Source organism: Pezoporus flaviventris, unplaced genomic scaffold, assembly GCF_033815535.1.
Source record: "Pezoporus flaviventris isolate CSIRO_AGI_PZ_B2104156 unplaced genomic scaffold, CSIRO_AGI_Pfla_v1 ptg000066l, whole genome shotgun sequence".
NCBI classification, from domain to species: domain Eukaryota; kingdom Metazoa; phylum Chordata; class Aves; order Psittaciformes; family Psittacidae; genus Pezoporus; species Pezoporus flaviventris.
This window is the reverse complement of record NW_026892614.1, coordinates 11,378,967-11,395,422: the sequence shown is the minus strand read 5'-3', so window position 1 is coordinate 11,395,422 and position 16,456 is coordinate 11,378,967. Positions and strand designations below refer to the sequence as shown.

The following is a 16,456-nucleotide window of genomic DNA, read 5'->3' as shown; positions in this document are numbered from 1 at the left end:
CTAATACAGCATTTGATATATAAAAGCCTCTGGTTTAGCTTTGAAATGCTTGCATCCTGACAAAGACACAGGTTGAGAAAAGGGGATAAATTCACAAAATCAAAGGGAACAACAGCAAAACTAAAAATGGCTTATTTGTTCTGCAAATTCAGTTTGTTTTGTTGCTTTAATTCCTGGGGTGAGGGAAGGAATAAGGATTATGGAAGGAAGAGATTAGTGAAATAGAATTAAAAAGAACGAGAGAATGTGAAGAGGAGATCAATGAACATGAGGACAGGTTGGGTGAAAGCAAATACCAGACGAGAAAGTACAGACTTTTAGTAAAAACTGTTAGAAGATAGAAAAGGAGGGCAGGGGGGAGGAAGAGAGAAGAAAAAAGATACAGCATATGCTTTTTATCCTTGCTTTCACTGCATAGTTTTGTTTTTTTACAGGTATCCTCCCAGTTTCACTGTCTGACTCTTTCCTGGTATTTTTTATTAGCAGTGAGATGAGGCAGTAATGGATCTTGCCGACTCCTGGACGTGTACACATATGTCTCTAATACACCTCTGCTTTTATTAAGATTCCCTTCCCCAGTACTGTGGTTTCTATTCCAATCAGCATCTACAACTACAAAAAAGCTGAAAAAGCTGCATTATTTACCGAAGATGTTACAGTTGATACAGGAAGAAAACAGAGGCTGCATCTTCTGTAATTATTCTCACATTTCCTATTAGAAGATATTAACCTCTAAAAACTCATCTTGCAGAAAATACAAAGTATAATTTCATCCAGATCCCAGTCTCTCCTCTAAAACATGCAGCTATCATGCCACAGAGATCTTTGTCCCAGTTCTACGAAGTGTGAAATACTCACTCTTCTTTGTCTTCCCAAATTACAAAATACCAAGGACCTCTCAGAAATAGACCCAGAAATAACACAAGACATTTAAAAATGCTTTGGCATTCAAGCAAGAGTAGTTTCTTCTTTTAAGCAGTATTAAGAATTCCCCAATGAGAACATTTTGTCCTAATGCATTTTTTTATTTCCAGACTTCATCTCCTACAATCATTCAAACAAATGACACAGTACTTTGATACATTTCATTTCACACTCAGATGCTGTACTTACTAGTTTTACTCTTCTTCTTGTTGTTCACAGAAGTTTTGTGGCTTCTTTTCTGCTTTTTCGAGGAGCTGCCTCCCCCCTGAGCATCTTTAAGTCTTTTTTGGCCTGCACAGACTACAATAAAAATGGAAAAAAAGTTATTAGATAAACACTTCCACTTATGTGGGGTTCCTCCCCCCCCCCCCCCCAAAGTCTCAAAAAAAACCCCACTTCAGAGCTTATGTTTGTAGACAACAATGTGACTGTTACTGCCTATCCTTGATACAGCTCAGCTTTCTACTTATACTGAAAAGAGGAAGTGAAGGAGGATGGAAGGCAGTCTAAGTTTGCTGGTTAGAGCGCACATGCAAGATGATGGCAAGTAACTTTCCTCTATGCACCACCAGAATTTGTCTTGAACTACACAGGTTACTTTTTTTAACACTGCAAATTAAGTAAGAATAGATTTATATGAAAAACGTCTCAAAAACTACTGGTACTGAAAAAAGTTCAAAAAAGCCTGTGGCACTTGGAAGCTGTGAGAAAACACTGAAAAGATCACTTGTGATCAGTAATCACATTAACTGAAAGCATTAGAAAAAAATCACTGATAATGTTAAAAAAATGAGGCAACAGAAAAACAAAGGAAAAAGTGCACTGGTATCTGTGACTACACGAGGAGAAAGTAGGGAAAAGAATTCTAGTACACCTGTTAAAAGAGCAAATTTTCAGAGTTGTTCAAACGTTGTTCCACAACCACCTGACTTAGAGATTAAAAATTACTCCTGTAACAAAACCAGTCAAATGAAGAAACCAGATTTTCTAAAGCAGGCAGCATGCTGACAGAATCAGAGAGGAAATTCAAGTCTAATGCATGTAAAAGTAATATTTTGCAATACTGTAAAGCTATTTCCTGTGGCAATAGGAAAAGCAGCAAACCAGTTCTAAACCTACACATTTATAATTAACAAAGTAATACAGGCGTATTTATTGAAGGCTACATAGTCACTTCTTCTAAACTCTCTTCTTTGTTTAAGGAAACATATTTTGTTACATTCTTTCTACAGAACAATTCAAACAGAATGATGAGGGTAACACGCCTTAAGGGCATTTTGCAAAAATTCAGTTAATTATTAACTGAAATCTGCTGAGATGAACAAACCAGTTCTGTCCTCTCAGGATTATATTCAGACACGTATTTGTTTTCCTTTGTATTAATAATTTTTTAGGCACTTTAACACTGTGGAAGGAGCTATACTTTTGATGAACTGTAAAAAAGCCACTGATTTTCACAACAAAGCTTTTAGACCCAGCCTTGCAAACATTTAAAAAGCAGGCAGGAGCACACTGACATCACATGCACATGTGCTGGCAGTGTTTTTTATCCCTATTCTTTAGTGGTCTCAGGACAGGAACTTCAATCTGCAAAATCACATCTGAAAGTGAAACATAGCTAATAAGGTCACTGTTTGTTATCAGCTTGACTTGTATTATTTAAAAACATTAATTTCATGGGATGCAAGTTTGAAATGGTTGTCTAAGCATGCAACAATTGGCACTTTCTCCTCCCAAATAAACAGCTTACAGAGTAACAACATTTTATGTAAGAAACAATCTTCTATTTGTAAGCAAGTTACTCAAAACATATCCATCTTGCTACAATAAATATTCCTTATACAATATGTTACAGTTTGCTCTGTGCTTTTCTTGCCAGGCCCGATATAAATTTTATTCTTATCCTCATTGAAACCATCACGATTCCTAGTGAAAGGCCAAGAACTTTCTTGGCAGATTATATTTTATTCACAAGATGATTATGTCATTTCCACATATTTAAAGTAGACAACAGGTTGCTACTTTCTCCAACAACTAACTTTCCATCAGTACGACAATAACAGAATGAAAATACATCAGCAATGCTAAAATGAGAGCTGGTTAGGTTGAAGACAGCTCTGTTTACTCTTTCCTTTACCTTTTTCAGTATGCTCTGGTTCTGGTTGATTACTACTACTGGAACTGACGCTGGCATCAAAGCCTGTTGGAGAAATATTTCCCTCAGACTGGAGGTCTTGCAGCTCCCCTGCAACACTGTCCACCTCTATTGTGCTATCTGTTTCACTTTTAATGCTTCGTATCTCTTCTTGATTTGGTGGCAGCGTCTCAGAGACAGTGACACTGGACTGATGTCTACTGGATTCCGTTACAGTTACGGATGAAGGTGATTCAGGAGTTGTAGGAGGAGTATTTAGCACTGAATTACTGCCGCTGCTTGGAAATTCAACTTTCTTTTCACCCACTTCTGCTGGTTTTTCCTCAACAGGTTTAACATCCATGCTAGTTGGCAAAGATTTTTCATGTTCAGAGCCAGGCAAAGAAATGTCTTCTTCTGCAAGAGTCTGAAGCTGTTCCTCTGCTGCAGCATCCTCAGGAGCAGCATGTGGAGGGGAGGCAGCAGCTTCAGTGTCAGAGTCTGAGAACAGTTCCTTCAGTGTTTTCTTCGGCCATTGTCCCTGAATACTTGACCAGACATCTTTTCGATCCTTCGCTCTGGTGTTCTGAAGTCTTTCATCCGAGTTATTTAAAAGCTTTATTCTTTTCTCTCCCACTTCAGAAAATCCTGAGTAGAAAGTACTTGTCCGTAAAGACTTTCTTTTCTCCTCTAGTCCATTGTACTTTTTAGTTGGAGTGATTTTCAGTTTAGATTTGTCTTCCTCATCTTCATCCGAGGAGCTGTTACTGCTGTTTTCTACGCTAAGGGAGTCTTTGTTTTTGGACTTCTCTTCCTTCCTATTAGGTGACACAGTCTTTAAAGACTCCTCTGCAACACAGTATCTTCGTTTACCACGTTTTACCTGTGGTTTTGCTGTTTTATCTACTACCTCCTTTTTCACATCCTTCCTCTTTTTCGTGGCTTCGTCTTCTCCATCAGAGTCAGTATCTTCAGATAACTCTTCCATCTCTTTTCGCAATCTTTCAGGAGACTTGGATCCTGATTTGGGCACTACTACATCTGTCAGGGTTTTATTTTCTTCTGGGAGGGATGCACTGCTCTGCTCTTCTTTTAGACAGAGCTCGTTTTTATCTTGGCTTACAGCTTCTTGTTGAGATTCCGCTTTGCCATCAGCACGTACATTCGGGGCACTTTGGTCATCTTCCTGCTCACTATCATCAGAACTTTCAGAAGCTAATTAAAAATAAATCCAAAAAAAAACAAACAAAACAAGAAAAGTTTGTCTTGATTCGGGTTACAAAGAATTCTTTAAAAAAAACCACTAAAGAAAACTGTACAGATATGCACACATGCTACAGAGATCTCCAGTAGTATGTATTTTAAACAGTACGTCCTGAAGACTTCAAGATTTATTTCCTGCTCTATTAGAATGTATAATGGCCAGGTTAGGAACTAGGAAAATTCTGTACTATACAGCACATCTCCAGGAATTTTGGAAGAGGTGCAGAAAGCACAGAATGCATAGATCCATAATACAGGAACTTCTGTATTATTAGCCAAAACAGAAATTGAAGTATGTGCTTAACATAAAAGCTCTGAATAGTTCTTACAGGTTACAAATACTACCATTATCTGCCCTTTTTCTAAAGCCCGGAGCACAGACAGTATTTTCCCTGGAGAATCCACAGTCTAAAAGAACAGAACAACAAAGACACTGGATAATCTCTTAATAAACCAACCTGATGACCAGCCTGGAAAAAGGAAGGAAAAGCAATAATGAAAGGCACTTGGAGAAATATATGAACAATAAGAGTGTAGGACAACAGTAAGAAAATTCAGGATCAGGAATAAAGAAACTGAGAAAAAGACAAAAATATAATGGAGAAGGAATCAACAACAAGCCCATTCAATGTGAAGATATATGGATACAAGGAAAAACGGTAAGAACTGGCTCAATTATATAAGTAGCTTCTTGATTTGTAACTCATCCATTTTTGTTGGCATAGCTAGTTTAACTCTTCACTCCATCTCTCATTCTCAATCCCTCAATGAAATTTACCACCTCTTTAAAGATGATAATGTAAACCACGACAGAGAAGAAAAGCAGTATTGTCAAGAAAATTCACTGAAATAATCAAAGTTGAGTTAACTTTTTAAAAAAGGTTTACTGAAATAGGATTAACTTAGAGAAGTGCATACTAACAGAGATGTGTACAGGACAAAATATCTTCAGAAATGTTGCTTCAGGTGATTTTCTTAGTTTATTTAAGATAGGCAGGATCTTAAATTCTACTCTCAGACTCACTCTGAAAGTAAGTTTTAAACAATCCTTTCAGTATTGTTTGTTATTTTCTAATTAGAAGTTTATGGTCCATTTTGGCCTAAAGTTCCAAGAAATCTATTACTTAAAATGAATTTCTGACACTTGCCTTTCTCATAACTTAGAGGATCAAAACTAGAGTATTATTATATGAGGTATCAAAATTTGCCATTTGAAATAAGAGCAAGGAACACCACATTTAAAATCAACAAAAAATCAGGTCCATCAAGTCTTCCTCTCAACCTATTTACTTTGCTGTGCCCTTCAAAGGAAAGTTGAGTACAACAGCATTCATCATTCCTGTTTAGGAACACGAAGCAAAAAAAGCAACTAAAAAGTTTTGAGCAAGCAGCTCTAAAATGGGAGAAAGAAACAGTAAAATATGAGCGCCTTTCATACTTAAAAACCCGCAAATAACAGGAAAAAAGGTTAATCCCCAGTACGAATATATGTGGACTTAAATGATAAAATTGCGTACAATTAAAAGCATTTCTGGGAATTAATTACGCAAGATGGAAAACATTTAGCTTTCAAAAATATTAGAGGGTGCATGTCAAATTGTGCTTTTGTAATCAGAAGTTAATTACAGATTAATTATAGCACTAATAATAGTGTCATTATCATCACCACTAATTGCTTTTTTGTTTCTCATTTCCTAAGGAAATGAAGCTTAATAGAGTATATTAACTGTTATTCTACCTACAGATTTGGAACCCAGTGGCCAATGTCATCCAAGTTCGAGTAAATCTGAAAGATTATTAAATTCATACAACTTTCACAAAAATTGGTGGCTACCCACACTATCTATACCATATATATGTGTGATTTTTTTTTTTTTCTGGAGGCATGAAGAGGATGAAGAGAAGCAACTAGTTGTTATAAAGCTGCAGTAAATATGTAGGAAGGGAAAAACAATGTTAGGAACAACAGGTGTGCTGACAGGAAACTTAGCTTTACTAATTCTATTTTTTCAAGGAAAAAACCCACCATGGGTCCTGAAAGTTAATAAAAAATTAAAAATCCAGAAATAACACAGGAAACACAAATGTTTTGCTACGTATCAAACGGGGGGGGGGGGGGGGGGGGGGGAAGGATGGCAAAACAAAGGATGTAATTCCTAAGACTGTTAACATACACTGAATCCATACTACCTGTTTTCAGAAACTGCAAATATTGCTTTCCTTCAAGGGTTATTAATGAGGATGATGATCTAATTAGGTAGATATACTCAAGTGTACATTGCATCAGTTGTTCTACACTGTCATTTACTACTGTTTAAAGGCCATTTACAGAATTAGAAAAAGTTTAAGTACAATACCTTGTAGCCCATTAATGATAGAAGTAATTTCTATTGATTTAACTGGCGCTTGTTCAGTATTTTTGGCTTCGGTGCTGTCAAGTTTGGACCCAGTCTCTGGTGATGTGCTGGTGTGAAAGGGTGGTTTTGGCAAACGTCGCAATTTACAGTTTTTAGGAGAATACTTCTCTTCCTTCTCTTTGTCAGTTTTATTCTGTGTAAAAGAAAAGATTAAAAACTTCGCATTTGAGCACACATCTTAACATAAACTGCAAGTAAGCAATGCTTACAGTTATCTTAAAAATTCAACCCTGTAAAGGAAAGCTTTCCTCTTTAGAAGATCACAAATACCTTTCTTCGGCCCATGCCAAGACATTTATACGGAAGCAGGAACTCTGTCAACACTAAAACAAATGGGAAAGTAAACACAGCCACTGCTCTAGGACAAGTGGCACCACAGGATGCCAGGCTCAGCAGTGGCAGGGCGGGGCTGTAACACCCTGCTGAGCACCGAGTTCTAGAACCCTGAGTTGCCAGGGAACGGGGGGCGGGGGGGGTGGGTGGGGGGGTGGGTGGGGGAGCGCTTACATCTGTGGCAAAAGGAAAAGCCTCCTTGCACCCCACTGCCCAAGGAGTATTTCATAACCTGTGCCTAAATATCAGTTTTAAAAGCACTGATTTTGAAAGAAATGCTATGAGATAAAATTATAAGAGACACACACACACTATCCATAGGTATTCTCTCCAGAATCAGCAGAGGGAGCTTCCAAATTTCATCCCCCACACAGCTGACTCCCACCATCGATGATAAAATGGATCCTTCTCATTTGTTTTCTACAAATGCATACATAAATTTCATTTAGAAATACAGGAAAAAGGAAAGAGAAGCTTCCTCTTGCCACCCTGAAGTGAAAAAACCCAAGTCCTTGCTGAAGAAATTTTCATTTTTCAGAAGGTTAGGAAGTCTCTTTTACCATCTAGCATTTGTAGGCAAATCAAAAGAGGGGCAAGGGGGGGCATTTAACAATATATTAAACCAAAGTTGGGGGAACAAGGGAGAAAAAGGGAGAGAAACTACCTTTATTTTCTTTCGATGTTTAATTTTTGGTACATTTTTATCAGCTGGTCTCACTATCTTGTCTGCCTTTATCCATTCATCATACCTAAAAACAAACAAAAATGAGTATGTTTATGGCTTTAAGTAGATAATCATGTCACCATGAGAGAAATTAATGGAAGAAAGGAAATTATTAGCCATCTAAAAACTGAATTGGAATTTGAATAAAGTCATTTGTGTACTTTTCACTATGTGTTGTTTCAGCTAAGGTTCAATTCTTCACATATGCTGGGACATACAGAATGAAGGTTGGGTTTTTTTTTTTTTACACTGATGGGTAAGAGTAAAGGCTGGTATTCTAGTTGGCACTGACCAGCAGGAAATCCATGTAAACAGGTAAAATGAATTAGCAGAATGATAATTCTATATGGATGTCCAACAGGCATACTTTATATATACATACTGTAAAAGCCATAATAATAAAATAGACTATTACAACTACATGAAATGGGACCACTTAACAAAAATAAACTCTTTTGAGCCCAAGTGTCTGTGAAGTGGTATCTGGAGTGACTAACACAAGTCACTAACTTAACACTAACACTTTTCAGTTTGTTTTCAGTTAAAGGATTCCATTTTCTATCAGAATGATACGAGACATAAACATATGAAACAACACCAAGATATTAGCAGGTGTCTTATTATCTAAAACTGAACATGTTAAATACAAATCCAAGACCAGAGAAGTATATTCTTAATAAGAATATACTGTAACTATGGTACTGTACTTGCCAGTTTCATTGTGTATTTCTGAAAAACCTCCAGAATCAAGTAAATTATTCCACACACACCCCCCCCCCCAATAAGCATAACCTGCTGTCCTGCTTCAACTGTGAATTCAAGAACTGGCTAAGAAATAGGTCAGTTAAAAATCAGTATGTATTAACTTTTGCCTAAATGTACAGTCACACAAATTCTGATCCTCCTAGGTAAACATGGAAACAAAGGGGAAGAAACCAACTTAAAAACACAAAACCAACACAAAGGACAAACAAAAACCCCAACACACACATACACATAAAACAACAAAAAAACCCAAACAAAAAAAAAAAACACCCCAACCCCTGAAAGACCCCCAAAACAAAATCAATCAAAACACCCAAACCCCACACACCCAGAGGACTAGTACAAGATGGGGCCAAGCAAGGTGCACTCATGACCCTGTTGGCTTTCCAGCTGAGCTTACTTGACCATCATTTTGATATATAATATTCCTGATACAATCCCAATTCAGCTTCTTTGCAACTACTGCCAATTATATTCACAATACTAACATATATGTTCAAAAGAATTAGAGAAAAACTTGCAAGTTTCCAACTTGTTTTCCTGTACACTCTGAAGTAAGATCTATGCAAGGGATTACGGAAGCTAAATACTTTATTTTACTAACTTTAATTTCTTGTAATACCGTGAAACATAAAGTAGCAGTAGTCTCTGAAAAAATAGCTTTCCAAAATGGTTTCCTGGGCTTTTTCCCCTTCCATTGTGACAGAAAAATAAAGTCATAATACCCAGCAGCAGAATACACAAGCTACAACATACCAAGATTACCTATACTGCTGCAGATACAGCTGTAATCATACTATGTCACCAGGTGGAATGCAGGTGAACAGGCTCAGATTTCTCTTCAAAATTGAAATACAGCTTTGCAAAGTACCCTCCAGTATGGGAAAATCCTATATTCTGTGAGACTCTGGGAAACCCTATTTGAAGTAATCTTTCTTCAAGTCAAAGATGTGCTTTCCAGAAGGAATACCACTAAGACTGCCACATGGACTTTGTAACCTACATAAATGTACGAGTATTTTATTAGGTCTAAAGGCATGCAGGAAAACAGCACTGGAACTGGACAAATACACAGTGAAAACCAATTTCCCGACAGTGTCCTTTCTGCCTCAACCATGTTGCTATAATACAGAATTTGTGTTAAGTCATTCTATTCATTGCTAATAAGAAAACAATCTATGCAAAGTTTATGCAATGCACATACTGTCTGTGATTCAAGGGGGAACAGCTGATAAACATGGGGGCATACTGAAGTGAAGGAGAGAGGAAGTGAAGAATCTTAAAGAGAACAGCTGTAGATATCACAGGTCTTAAATGCTTCTGCAGTGGTCAACTCCTCAAGAAGCACAAAAATTGAAAACCTGTGTGTGAGCCACAATTCCTTGCTGCAGCACATCTTGCTTTACTCCTGCAGTCATGTCTGACTGCACTTGGAACAGCAGTCAGACCCTGCAAGGAGGCCTAGCATTACAGAAATCTTGAATCTTCTCTTGGAATCAGATGCCCACCCTTCACACATTTGCATGGCACAGCTTCTTTCACTATCTGCATATCAGATGCATATGGTTTGCCAAAACCTGTGACAACTGGACCCCAGGCTGAAACAGACCTTGCAAAAGGCATATATCCCAAGCCACAGTTGAAACTTGACCCTAAGTTACATTCTTCTCTACTGCAAGACAGAGAAGCACCCTGAAAGCTGTACAGTGTATCAGATGCAAAGCTGCATCTAAACAGTGTTCATGACTCAGACTAGAGCCTTTCTTCACAGAACTTACTAGAAGAGGAAAACTTACTTCATTGCTATTTTTGCTTTAGACAGCCTGTTCACAAACCAGAAGAAAATAAAAAACATTATGAATTAATTTCTTCAGTTCCCATTGCAAGAAGTATGTGCTTCCACCACAAGGCCTTGGTCATTTTACTGCAGTGCTGTCTTCTACGCTTGCTCACATCGGCTCCCTAAAGCGAGCTGCTGGGCAAGGCGAGGAAGGATGGAAGATGTGGAGGTGTTCCCAAAAGAGTATGCACAGACTTGTTTGAGAAGCAAGAGGAGTGATTTAATATGAAATTATAATTTACTTGTTTTTCTAAATAAGGTTTCATGTGAAAACCTGGAATACTTTCAGAAGAAACATCACCTTTGTCTTACCAAAATGAAGACAAAGATGAGCCAGTAAGGAGAGAGGCTTTTCTGCCTTACTGGTTAAAATGAATACCTCCCAGAAATGTGGGTTTGAATGGGAAGGAAGGAAGGAAAAGAGGAAGAATTAAATTAGTAGCTATAAAGCAGAATATATAATTGGCAGTTTGCATAAGAGTTATGTCCTGATTCTATTACATCCACATGTACTGACTGCAGGCTAAAATAAACCACAACATAGTATCAGAGATTGCATGGTCAATCCTCCACAGAAGTACTAGAAGGGAAACAAGGAAGAAAGCGTACTTTTCAAGCCTCTAGATTTATACTAGCAAAGTTACCAATTTCTTAGGAAGATAAGCAACCTCAAGGAACCAGCAAGCCTTGGCAAATTCACGGAAGAGTTTGAGTATACTGACTGTATCTGCTAACATGGACAAATCAAATGTTTTCTTTTGCTGTGATCAAAGAAAACAGATTTAGTCTTATAACCAAATACTGGAATATTAGATGACGACTCTGATTTTTTCATTAATTTTCCCTTCTATGATATGCACTACTCTGAAGAACCTGAAATTTGGCTACATGCTCCTTTAATTTCAGTGGTTTACTATTACATACAAATTTTGTACATTGTTAATGCTTTAACAAACCAAGACAGCAATTAGCACTTTCTTTTCTTTCCTTCGGAAATCTGAGTGTAAATGTTGAAAATAATAAGCCTTAGTTTTAAACACTTGAAACATTCAAGAATAATATGTCTTGTCATACTGTACCATAAGACACAGAGCTAAACCAACCAAAACTCTTTTTGAATATGCACCCTCTGTCTTTAATTACTGGGAACATACTGCAGAAAAAAAATCACCTCAAGCACTTACACAATGAGCTTTTCTTTGCACTGGCAGCTGAAAATTAAAATTATGACACAAAGAACTGGCACTCTAGGCCCCAGGCTAGTTTTAGTTCCATATAAAGCATACCTAATTCAGAATGTGACTGGCCTGTTAGAAGAAATACAGTTTTTCTCATAAGCTTTTTCTGGTTAACGTGTGGCAATGTAAGAAGTTCTCTCTAACAGGATAGAGATGTTTACCACTCCTTTTTACTACAAGTCAGGCTCCCCTGAACAGTACAGTTCTTCAGCTTTACCAGAGACACGTATCACCTGAATCTCAGGAGCCAAGAACTAGATTCTCTAGCATAAAGTAGTGCAGCTGTCCAATGCTGTTAAGCTATATTCAATTTCTGTATTTTCTAGTTACTATATTGTTTGGGATGGGGTGGTGGGGGGAAGAGAGTTCGACAGTAGTCAGTATCACCGGTTCCAGAGCATTTAAAGAAAACTAAGGAAGATGAATACCAAGTTTACCAAATTCCATTCCAAGTACCCCGAACTATGTGCACACACACACACACACACACACACGCGTGCGCACACACGCACTTATGCTGAATCCCAGACCAATGCTGAAATTACCTTGTGATAGAAACATCAATGGTTATTTAAGATTCCTGCTCAGACTTACAGGTTTAAAGAATAAGGCATTAAATGGCATACTGACTGAAAGGGGGAAAGGGGAACATCAACTTTGAGGGGTAGGAGAATGACAGAATTAAAAAATATCCTGGCTGATTAGAAAATTCTAGTTTGGCATATCCCATGACCTAATGTCACAGCGCTTGTCCCTGCTAAACACTAAAAGTAAGCTACAATGAATAAGGAGAGGAGAGAATTGCTACCTATCCAAGTAAGGCAATTACTTTTCTGGTTGTGACTGACTAAAAGCCAAATCAAGTTATTACATTATACAAGATTTGTCTTCACAATACTAAAATATTGAAGTATTTACATGCTGCCTAAAGCTCAGGCTTACCTACTCTTACTGTCAAATCAAAAAGCCTAAGTGATTGTACTTGTATTAGAAAAATTAGCCACATTTAGCAGAATCCACACACAGTGCCACAGCTACATTTCAATCACTCCTGTCTTTTTCAGTGAAGAATCCTACTCTCCCAGTCCCTTTCAGAGTGCTCTTTGGAAACATCAGGTAAGAATGTAAGTGCAAGTCCTGCTGCCAGAAAGACCAGATGAGTCCCCTCAACTCCCAAGTGCAAGTTCACTAAAAAATGCTTTTCTTATCAAATATATCCTAGTCACAGAAATGCCTCCGATACCAAAATGCAGAGTTCAAAAATCAGCATCTTGATTTCTCCTTTATGAACCAGGGTGCTGCAATCTCCAAGGTGAAGGCTCATTTTTGACTTCTGATTTCTTCAGATTTAAAGTAGTACCGTTGAAATAAAACTCTGATCTCAGCTCCTAATGTAATATTTACTCAAAAAGGAAAATAACTTCTCTGTTTACACGAATTCCAAAACAAGAGTTTAAAAGCAAGAAACCTCTTGGAATGGTAGACAGTGATCTTCAGCAAGTAGGATGCAAATTTCAGCAACTTATCCTCCTAAGAAAGTCATCCCCAATAATGACTGAAATATTAGTCATATTCCAAATCCCACCTTGAGCAGGCTACATCTCCCCTAGTATCTTGACTTTATAGCCCACTATGTTTGTAAATGTTGCCTGAAGACAGTTTATGTGCAAGATCATATTCCTGTAGATAATATACGTGTAGATCAAAAGATCAATATCAAACCCAGCAATATTGAGATGTTCTTCCTCAGCAGTGGCTTATGTGGTCCTGGAAATCACCTAGATGCAAAGAGGTGTATTCAAGGGAAGGAGAGAAGTATCGTGCTTCTGTAATTGTGACCTTTGCTAGCAGATCTTGCTAGCACTGAGTAAATGAGATTTGTCCTGCCTTCTTGGTCAGAGGTAGGATGGCGATCAAAGTCTAGATCACAGAAGAAGGTCACAAGAGCCTCAGATTTTCCAGAAGATGAAAAGCAAGTAAATAAAAGTAAAGTGTATTTGCCTCAGGCTTGGGTTTTGTTTGTTTTTTAAAGACCTATAAACACAGTAATAAAGTTTTAAAGATGACAGCTGAGGACAATGAGCAGATACATCGAAACAGGAAAATAGCAGCAGGCTTGATAATTGGCTTAAAAGCCGCTCAGAAGTTTTAGTTTACTGTTGTCAAAGTTGCTTCAAGTTTTAAATAGCAGAAAACATGGTCTGAAATGGCAAAAAATATATTTATAATTCAATATTTCTATTAATGCTGTATTAAAGACAATAAAAAGCACATACTCCTGCATACAGTAAGAAAAGCATAAGAAGCCATTAGGCTAAGACAATTTTTGTTTGGATGCTTGAGGCATCCACAGGCGAAGGAAGAGTGGGAAGGGGTGGAAACAGATTTGAATGAAATGCAATTATCTGCTGCACACTCATTTTCCACTAAGAATCTTGTACTTCTCTTGTTAAATACCATAAAGCTAGTGTACTCTGCTTCGCTGAGAAGAGTGTGTATACAGACTCAGCTAAGTGCACTGTTCAAATACTATGAGAGATAAAATTGGCTTAAGAGAGCCAGAGGAGGAAATTTGTGAAAGGGTAAGCTCTCACTTCTTGTATGGAGAGATCTAAAAATAAGATGGGGAATGAAGGATGCCTTCTTTGAACAAGTCATTTTAAGATGATCTGCTAAATAACTAAAGTACTGCATTTACATAGTGTTAAAAAGCTAATAGATCCATACAGTACAATGACCTTCACAGAACACCAATACTGAGAGTTTAGGACTCCAGATGTGTATTTTAAAACCTAAATGAATAGACAAGTGTATTTTAGAAGTAATTCAAGAAGCAATCACTAACTAAAACTCAAGTTACCTCACATTCCATCCACAGTAGTGCACCAAGTAAAGGACTTCTCCACCTTCGATGTCAGAATCTTTAATACTAGCTTCATACATTTTTTGATTTTTCCCTCTTCCATACCGCACTTGGACTTTCATGCCTGGTGGATAGCATTCAAACTCTTCTTCCTCATTGTTATTGTGGTCTTCCTCCTCCTCCTCCTCTTCTTCCTCCTCCTCTGCTTCTTCTTCATCTTCATCTTCTTCCTTATTCGTGTCATCTCTTGAAAGGTTTAAAAAATTGTAGAGTTAATATGAGATACTTCATAAGCTTTTTAGTTCCAAACCACATATATTGATAAATATTGCGGATGCAATAGAGACTGGGAACAGCAGGCTCCAAATATGTGAAACTGCACTACGGCTGAGTAATATCAGCAAAATAAGATACAGCAATACACACAAAATCCAGTGACTGCAAGATGCAAAAAATGACTGGATTAAAAGGAAGAAAAAAAAAATCCATCAAAATCTGTATGAGCAGAAGTTGTTCAAACTCATATTTCTATGATTTGTTCATGCAGTCCCTTTGTTTAAGTATTGGGGTGTTTTCAGTTCAAAATCATGCTTCTCAATATCAACATCCCCTAACCTCTGCCTCTCAACCTAAACATTTTACAAGTGCTTCTTGAAACTTGCTCCCCCAAAAGATCCTTGCTTTATTACAACAAATAGCTCTATCTCAACACCTTGAAGTGCCTGCTGTAAAGTCACATTTTAGGTGGAGAGGGGAGAAACAAAAAATTAAAAAAAAAAAAAAAGGCCTTATGCAAGATTATTTAGCAAATCAAGAAACCTGTGCTGATTTATGACCTTGTCACTCCTTGCCAATTATGCTAGAAGTCTTCTAACTATGAGTCAAAGTTGCATTTAGTTACTGTATAAGTACACGAGCAGGTGTTCACAGGTTCCAGAAGCTAATTTTGAATGCATTTTTTTGATATTTGGATGCACTTTCAACAGTACTAAGAACCCACAAATCTTGCTAGTCTCAACCAATGGCAGCTAAGGGCTGCTCAGTGTTCTCAAAATTAGCTCCAAAAAGCTTAGGGTAGACTACGTATGTTAATGAGGGGAAAATATCTTTTAATAAGTTAAAAAATTTACATAGCTTTACAAAGCAATGTTATTGGCCCTCACACCATTCTAATCCCACACCCTGCAATGCAGAACATATTGGGGCCATTTACTAAATTCACAGTAACCATAGACCTGTGACATAGAACAGATGTGTACATATATTATAGACTGGGTATGAAAAAGATAAGCAATGCTCCAAGCCTGATTCACACCAATATTTAACCTCACAAACATGGAAGTCTATATTAATAATCTAAATCTTTCCATGAAATCTTCAGTAAAACACACTCAGATACACCAAACTACTTTCTCTCACAGAAAAAAGAATCAAACAGCACTTTGGTTCTTCAAATGCTTCTTTGTAGAAGTAAAACTGCACTATTATCATCTAATTAGCTGGCAAAAGAAATCAGAACAATACACTAAATTCAACTGCAGCATAATCATATTGATTTCATGAAATTACTTCAGAATGTTGCTATACATATACACACAAATGCATAAAGCCATACATATGTGCATACACCATTAGACAAATGCTAAGAATTCACTTTGTTGGTGTATTAAATAGACCAATTCAGAAGATAGTATCTATTCATGTATATATGGCATGGACTAAACAGTTTTGTTCTGGAAGGCCAAGATTTTTATTTCAGCAGGCTACTTTGCTAGTGAAGCTAAAACCATCAGTTAAAAATACAACATAAATGAATGAGCTCTGAAAGCTCACTTCATCTCCACTACACATCATATGGCAAAACTCACTTCCCAAAGAAATCATAAATACAACTCTTCAAAGACTCAGACGAAAAACCGTGAAGAGAATTCCACAGCTAATGACAGAAAGCACCA

General features: G+C 37.3%; 1 protein-coding gene across 9 annotated transcripts in view; it reads right to left on the bottom strand.

Annotated features, from left to right (window-relative positions):
- ARID4B (AT-rich interaction domain 4B) overlaps nt 1–16,456 on the bottom strand; it is an 84,820-nt gene that overhangs the window by 5,159 nt on the left and 63,205 nt on the right. For 8 of the 9 annotated variants that reach the window (XM_061471237.1, XM_061471236.1, XM_061471240.1 and 5 more), the window contains 5 exons: nt 14,499–14,747; nt 7,736–7,820; nt 6,679–6,871; nt 3,062–4,273; nt 1,114–1,224 (listed from right to left, as the gene is read on the bottom strand). In XM_061471237.1, coding sequence (XP_061327221.1) covers nt 1,114–1,224; nt 3,062–4,273; nt 6,679–6,871; nt 7,736–7,820; nt 14,499–14,747 — 1,850 coding nt within the window. The remainder of the gene's footprint in view (nt 1–1,113; nt 1,225–3,061; nt 4,274–6,678; nt 6,872–7,735; nt 7,821–14,498; nt 14,748–16,456) is intronic. The other variant, XM_061471239.1, reaches the window with a different exon arrangement.